This window comes from Watersipora subatra, chromosome 7, assembly GCF_963576615.1.
Source record: "Watersipora subatra chromosome 7, tzWatSuba1.1, whole genome shotgun sequence".
In the NCBI taxonomy this organism is placed as follows: Eukaryota; Metazoa; Bryozoa; class Gymnolaemata; order Cheilostomatida; family Watersiporidae; genus Watersipora; species Watersipora subatra.
Genome location: NC_088714.1, coordinates 17,087,986 through 17,096,232, shown reverse-complemented (window position 1 = coordinate 17,096,232; position 8,247 = coordinate 17,087,986). Strand labels below are relative to the sequence as shown.

Sequence of the window (8,247 nt, the reverse complement as noted above, 5' to 3'; positions counted from 1 at the left end):
GTCTGATTTCTTCATGGGCTGAGGGCAGATTTTATAGGTTTAATTTTCAACTGTTTATTAGTTTGAGGTGTATTCACTTTTGAGAGAAGAGCGGCGAATACTTTCCATCCATATATGTCACTTTGTTTCGCCCGTGGATTTGCTGCCTTATTAGGAAACTCAGTGATATTCTTTCCAGGAATTCTATGTCCATGCATAGATACCTCTACCGTATTAAAATATTGTATATTGTTCTTTAATGATGATAAAAATTGTGTCGCTTGAGCCTGACATTGTTGAACTATCTCAGCATAAATGTTGTATCTGAATTTCGTAGATAATCCAGATATAAACGTATATGCTGGGATTATCTACAATAATTCCAGCATATACTTATCCGAGATATACGTACTAAGTTTTTCATTTACTTTCAAATCATTCATTGACTAATCACTGTTCGCTTTCAAGTTGTTTTGAGCCTTATCGACTTTTTGTTGAGAATCTACATCTCTATTTCTGTTGATCGTTATCTCTCTTTTGAACGTTTCTTGCCATCACTGTATTCTGAAATTCTGTGAGTGCTCTGTTGTATTCTGAAACTTTTACAGATTCAGTCAATTACTATCATCATTTCATCAACGTTTTTAATTCTCTTCTCTGTATTGGTTCTAGTCTTGATTTAGGATAATGTAATAATAATAGCTGAGTGATATTGCTAAAATCTATTAAAAAAATTTTCTTTTTTTCGATATAGCTTTGGAAAAAACTGGAGCTATAGTACTAATGAGTGGAGCTCGTAGACTAGTAGGCGAGCTAAGAATCCTCTTTTTTGTATAAGCTCATGCTTTGATTTTTGTCCTGTAAAGCTTTTAGTGATTGCTCTTATATATGTTTTATATCTACTTAATTTCTTCTTTTCTTTAGGCGTTAGTTTTACTTTGTTTTGTTATACATTATGAAAAATGTGTGAAATACAACCCAATAAATTCAGGTTTAGCAAATTTTACTATTGAACGAGTCACTCATATGTTGTCACAATTTGTTAGGAGATGTAGCATTGGCTTATGCTTCTTAAATCTTTTGGTCATGGTCTGTACTGCCTAATGTTTAATGTTCAACTGGTAAGCTCGTAGATTTTAGGACATAAATATAGGTGTTGTTTTTAGGAAATATAGATGTTCTTAACCTCAAAAATCAGGAGTTTCTTGTTTTAAATCTATGAATAAGCATCCTTAAAAGCATCTACAGTATCATAAACTTAGACTGTTCCCTTGCGTACATTTGCCTAGCCAAGTGAGTTATTTGATTTACATCTCTCGGATTTCTAAACAATATCGAATAACTAGCATTGAGATTCATCGTTCGAATGTGTTGATTTTTATGAAATATATTTTGAGTTTAAAATACCCCGCTCATATTTCTATGGTGCACATATTTTGTAAATATTTCAGACATATTTTGGTCAACTTGTTTCATCATATCATCGTATATGATCAATTTTGTAACCGATGTATCGAGTTCATTTATATCACTCATCCCTTCATGAAGTATAACATTCGTGAACCTATCGTATAACGGTTGGTATTCCTTATAGCACAAATAAATCTTTTCAGGTAGAGGAGATACCATTTGCTTTCTGGATGCTAACAATTCAGAAACCCATACTGATTTCCCAGCTTGACTCGGTCCCGCCACTATAGACGAGAAAGGATGAATCAATGGAAGTGTCATGGAAAGGAATAAACTAAAAATGGTTGGTGTTTGTCATATATAATGTGCAGAATCCTATAGTGAATGTTTCTAGAAAAATAAGAAAACAGGCACCAGCTTGAGAACGATTGGATGATGACTTTAAACGTTTTTGTATTCCTCCTATGAATGGATTTATCTTATTGTTTTTTCCTGTAGCTGCGTATAGCTCGCACATTCTTACAATAAAGTAAAGCATGGCTATTACATTTCCTTCTGATGACTTTGACTCTATTATATAGTTAGATACAATTTCTGCGAGCTCATCATAATTTTTTCTTAATGAAAGTATTGCTAGTTGTTTAATTTTGTTTTCCTGTTCATTGCTTAATAACTGTAGTAAGATGGTAAGCTTTTTAATAGATTTTTCAATGGTACTATTATGAAAGTAAATGTTAGTTTTTTCAAGTTTAGACCAAACAAAGAAATATAGATGATCTGTGATTGAGATGGTTATTTCTTTAGCGAGAGCCATAGTTGAGACCTTTAGAGATGTAATGAGGAAATTGATCAATATATATATACATGTATATATACATATATATATATATTTGAAAAATTATTGCGAAAAAAGTAAACTTTTAGTATTTGCGTTACAAATTTGTTTCGTGCGGAGCACTCATCAGACGCGATTGTACTAAAATGAAATATATATATATATATATATATATATATATATATATATATATATATATATATATATACGACTTGTGTTATATATACAATATTTACTTGAAGATATACAAACATGTACAACTTATATACAGTTGGTCTACAGATGTACAAAAATAACAAAAACACATACAACTTATTCACTATTGGTTGTTTATAAATGAGTAGGGAAAGTTGTGACTCCATTTTCAGATACCTTCCGTTTTCCGTGCAGATAGGTCAAACCATAGATATAGTAAACCCTAGATTGGCGAATAGCTATCATTACAATGGAGCAAAAGTGAGGTATATAATTCGCTGTTGTTCTCATGACGTTACGTCGCAGTGATGTGCATCATGACAACACAGCCTTCAGCTGAGCGATGAGTTTAGTAGTGAAGCATGCTTGTCCTACTAGTTTGTAAGTCATAAACGTTACAATAGGACCAAATTCTTGGTGGAATGTCATCAGATGAGACTACAACACCCCAGGTATGTGAACCCACAATAAAAAATTTAAATACTTGGTAAACTTAACCTTTGCACATGTACTATATCATTGGTTCACGTTGTAAGTTACAACTGGAAACAAACTAGTTACCAACTCAACTGAACTTACTTGTCTTATCATGGTCTCATAACAACAAACATACCTTTCTATGATTATTCTGAATTGAAAGTGAAGTGAATGAATGCTTGGGACTATCAAAAGAAAGAGTGTCGAGACTTATTACAACAACACTTATTACAAACTTGTCTCTCAGCTAATAAGGTTGTAATCTAGCTTGGCATGATTGATCAAAGGCCTTTTTTGTCTCATTCCAAGTAATGTAATGATATTCATTCTACTACATGTATGTATTGTTAATGTTTAGAGTGAGAAAAAGTCAAGCCGCAGCTGGTGCTGTGCCTATGGATGTTCAAGCAATCCTGAGAAATGTCCAGATCTGGCGTTTCACCGCTTTTCAAACGAGAAACGAGCTGAAAGCCGCAATGCTTGGGTAAAGGCTGTGCGAAGACAGCATTGGACTCCAACATCAAGCTCTGTAGTATGCAGTGGACATTTTCAGAAAGACTGCTACAAGGTTCCTCCAGGTATTGGAAGTAAACCAATGCTAAAATCTGACGCAATACCTACAATATTTACAGCTTATCTAACCTACCTTCAGCCAAAAGCTGTGAAAAGACGAACACCAACCATAAGAACAGAAAGCCTGCTGAAATGTGGAAGAACATCTCAGATAGCAGCCAGCACCAAAATATCTGACCCTGAATATACTACACCTGGTGATACTACTATCCATGATGAGCAACCTGCAGCTTCTGATAATCAAGATACACCTACAGCCTTGACAACGAGCTGCTGACTTGGTGGTAGACCTAAACAGCCTGCTGTCACACGTATCTCAATATTAAAAAGAAGAATCAAAACTCTACAGCAGAGAGTTCATTGATTAGAGCAGAGGAATAAGATTCAAAATAATTTGATCACAATACTAAAAAAGGGCAATAAACTTAGCAATATAGAGCTTACATTGATGGATGGATGTCTAGGAAAATGATTGTAAAATGAAACCACAAACAAAAAAAAGCGCAAAATAAGATAAAAAGACTAAAAAGACTTACAGCAAAAAGGTAAAAGAGTTTGCCATAACATTGTTCTATTATTCTCCCAAGGCTTATGAATACCTGCGGACACAATTTAAATTACCAAATTTATGCACTATCCGATCAGGGTTTGAAACAGTAGAGTGCCAGCCTGGCTTTTTGACAGATGTCATCAAGAATTTGTAGAATGCCATCCAGAGATAACTGCTTCTAAATCTCATTTGATTCATTAGTTTGTTATTAGTTTAATTTCTTATTGGTCCCTCTTTGTATTATCAATGATATAGAAGCTTCTAAATCATTGGTATTATCCATTACCATGTGTCTACGATTCTTGCCTTTCTCATCCCAAGTCAGTTTTATATACTATCAATAAAATATGCAGTCTCACATGCACAAACTATGGAAAAATTGAGCAGTTTTTAGTGTTAGGTCAATAGGAGTTCATAGATCAGCTGATTCACTTTACACATGCCCATGACGTTGCGTCATGCTAATTATAGGCCTCACTTGTTCTGATTATTCACATATCTAGGGTTTACTATATCTATGGTTCAAACCTTTCCTCTTCTGAATGTAGGTAAATATTTTATGTTCTTTAACTCTAAATCCTCGATTTGTACCAGTTGATATTTCTTGATTGATCAGTACATTTTTGTAATCTTTCGCTGACAATCGGTTATGCCTCTTGCATATTCCTTTGGAGCTATGCTTGGATTGTTCACTTATGAAGTAGTAGCATTTGCTGCACAGCGCTATCACTCTATCACCCTTCCATTCAGTATGAAATCTACCAACTGTACCGGAATCAAACTTAGCCATGGTTTTGCAACACTTCTGACTGACCCATTCTTTTGCTCTAAACATACAATTAAAAATGATTGTTTGTGTTCCTGACAGTATTCAACTGCAAACCATTGTTCATAATCGTGTACAAACCGATCTCTCTTCTCTAGCGGTACAGCTGCGTATAGATTTGGCTCGGAAAGAGCGAGATACATAGAGTCAGTGTCACATTGAATCAAAGAAAATTTGAAATGGTATGAATACGGACAAGAAATCAAAATAAAATCTGAGTAACAGTAATTTTGCATACTCTAACACAAAGAATCTTATTTGAATGGGAATGTCTAACTTAATAAGCGGTTTGGCACATTTAATCTGTGTTACGCCATCCATTTCCTCCATTCCTCTAAACAGTCTTTCCTTTACTATTGATGATATTGATTCATCTGTCAACATTTGGAATGGTATATCCGTATGATTTTTCTTGTTCACTAGTGTTTTTCAATATGCGGAGTTTCCTAGAAGGATATAGTATACATCCTTAAGTTAAAAACAACATAAGATTGCACCAACAATGAAACGATTGCTTAATTAATCATTGATTCTAGTAATATTACCCATCAGTTTGCATGAGTCAGAGATTATTTTCTCTGTAGGGTCTACATCTCCTAATCGTCTGGCCGCCATTACTTCTTCTCCAAAGGCTGTGAAACATTTCATAGGTGTGTATTGTACTACTTGATGAACAGTTGTAATTTCTAAACCGTGGTTCAAGTACCATATGAGGAGAGGTGTTGCGAAAAGCATACGTTTGCCGTAATAGCTATTAAGTAATGTTTTGCTAGGAGAATTGAGTAGTTCATTTTTGATTGCAAACGATTTCATATGGTCACTCAATCGTTTCTCGACATGCTAGCGTGTTTGCATACAGGTTGATTTTTGGAGAAAATGGTTTTCAAATAATCAGGTGTTTTGATATCACATTCAACCATTCCGAATAGTCGACCGTTTTTCACTTCATTGATGATTTGTTTTTCTGCGAGTTTTGGCCTATTGTCAACAATGAATGTAGGTCTCTCGCATAATTTTTTCAACTCCTCATCATTTTTTTTCATTTGTAGGAACTCACATTCCCATATATGATGTACTGTGTATCCTAATGCCTCCAGGTAGCTCAAGTTCTCGTATCTCTCCAACTGATTGTGTAAGTCTTTTATTCTATCCTTATGTTTACCAAATGGTGAATACTTGCACATGTGTGAGTGAAAATAACAACCGGATAGTTGTAGAGCGTGTTCTTCTTTTCCTCACTTGGCGTATCCATCAACTGGCAAACGTCTACCTCCACACCTTTTTTCCAGACCATTAAACATATGCTGACACTTTACCTTCACTTGTCTTTCCATATGAGTTATCCATTATGTGGCTAGCTGTCTATGTTTGCTTTTATTTTCAATTTTAAAGTCATTACATTTCCTTCTTCGAACATAAGCACCAGTTGGCATCTCTCGCATAAGGTTGCTCAGGTACATTCCACTTATATCAAATCCAAGGCAGACTTTAGTTGATTCTGCCATCTCACCATAGTATTCAGGTTTACTTGTCGTTAAGCCTTTCTCTTGATATCTGTTAAATACCATAGAAAGTTCACCTCTAATGTTGTGTCTAATTAACTCTTTCACCATATAAAAAGAGTGTAGCTTCTGAATCTTTTAGCTGTAAAAGTCTTCGTATTGCAAGTCCAGGCATAAATATAGCCATTTTAAAGTTTAGGTTTTTACTCAAAAAGAATTGATTTTGCTTGTGCAGAGCTTGAATGAAACCTCTACAATCTTCGTTGTTGTAGTACACTAGTAAGTCTTTGAGAGTTTTCATGTTGTGCTTATCCCATACATCTTTACAGTACTGATAGTCTTCTTGGCTGATACCTTCCTGTTTCAATTGGCTGTACCAGTCTTCCTTTTAAGGAAATGTTTTCTGTTTCAATAAATCTAATGATGAATCTTTTCGTAAATCCAAAAACATTTTTTGGCTTCAACATTCATAGCTTTTAAATATGTCAAATAGCTAATCCTGGTGCTAAGTAATTTGCAACGTCAAGAATTCTTAGTTCGCGTGTTTTCAAGCACATGTATGAATTTCCTTTCTTTACTGTAAATGAAATTTTCTTGTTGTGTTTGATTATATATTGAACTAGTTCTTGCTTGATTAAAGGAATATCATAAGAGCCGGAGTTGAATCCAAATATGAGAAGTTCGGTTAGGTATTTGTCCTTTTTGATATTAGATCCTCTTCTAGTTTTTGAAACCTATATTTCAGATCGTCTACACCACTATTTCGAAGCGTCCCTTCCTCCTTACCTATCATTTCTGTTTGCTAATCCTCAATAGCTTCAAATACATCATCATACTCGCATCTGAGTTTTGAGTAACATAGCTCCGATAAGTTTTCGAGATAGTTCAACATCTTAGACACAACATCATAAGCTACTCCGTTTTCATTCACGAAACAAATAAGTTTTGTGTAGCCTGGAATATTGCTAGCTATGCTGACAGATGACAGTTTGTGTTCAACCTCCCATATCATGGTTTTGGTGTCATTAGGTAGGGTGGGCTTACCAAAATAAGCTTCTGTATTAAAGACCGCATAGAATGGATAATATCGTCTATTGTCTTCTACTAAAATGCCATATTCCGTATGCCATATACCATATATGCCATATGCCATATATGCCGTTGAAGTATAGCCTTTTCGGATGAGCAAGTTCTGAATGGATATATATATATTTAGTAACATTCGTACAGCTGGCTGTATGTCCATTGAGCAAAGAGGCAGGGCGTAGAAGTTTGGAGCAGAACAAAAACTCATAAGATCTGGTGTATAAGCGTAAATTCTTGATTCAACAAAAATGCTTGCTCTCGAGGTGTAAATTCAGTCTTTTTTATGATTAGAGTCAGATTTCCTGACTAAGTAGGCTATTGTTTCATCATCCTTTTTTTCCAAACCATACACACTGACAAAAATTTTGAATAGTGATTCTAGCATTGGTAGGTCTTGGAGTGATATTCCTGAATATGTACTTCTATCTACTTTCATCGTTTCAATGAAGATGTTGAAGCATTCTTGAACGATTGTTTCGAATTTAATACCTTTTCCTTTCATGATAGCTAATGCTCTAAAAACCAAAGATTGTCTGTATAAAGTCTTTCATTGCTATCCTTATCCAATGATGCTAGTGCTTGGTTATTTCGTATATGTTCAGGTAGAGCTATCCCACAATCTATAGCGTGTGATGGAATAGGATATACGTAGAAGGAAATGTTGGTTGGAGTATGCAACGACCATGATGCATCTAGTCTTTGTCTAGTAACACATTCTATCAAATTTTGATCTTTTATCTTCTGAAGGAATTGGTTGATGTCTTCCATATTTTCTATCAAAATTGGTTTGTCAAACAGTCTGTCTTCATTGGGC

At 34.7% G+C, this 8,247-nt stretch overlaps 1 protein-coding gene across 1 annotated transcript; it reads left to right on the top strand.

Moving 5' to 3' along the window:
* Window positions 1-2,841: 2,841 nt before the first annotated feature.
* Window positions 2,842-3,746, top strand: LOC137400486 (THAP domain-containing protein 1-like). Its single transcript, XM_068086812.1, has 2 exons — window positions 2,842-2,871; window positions 3,255-3,746. The coding sequence occupies exons 1-2, from the start codon at window positions 2,842-2,844 to the stop codon at window positions 3,744-3,746; spliced, it is 522 nt and encodes a 173-aa protein (XP_067942913.1).
* Window positions 3,747-8,247: the final 4,501 nt, after the last annotated feature.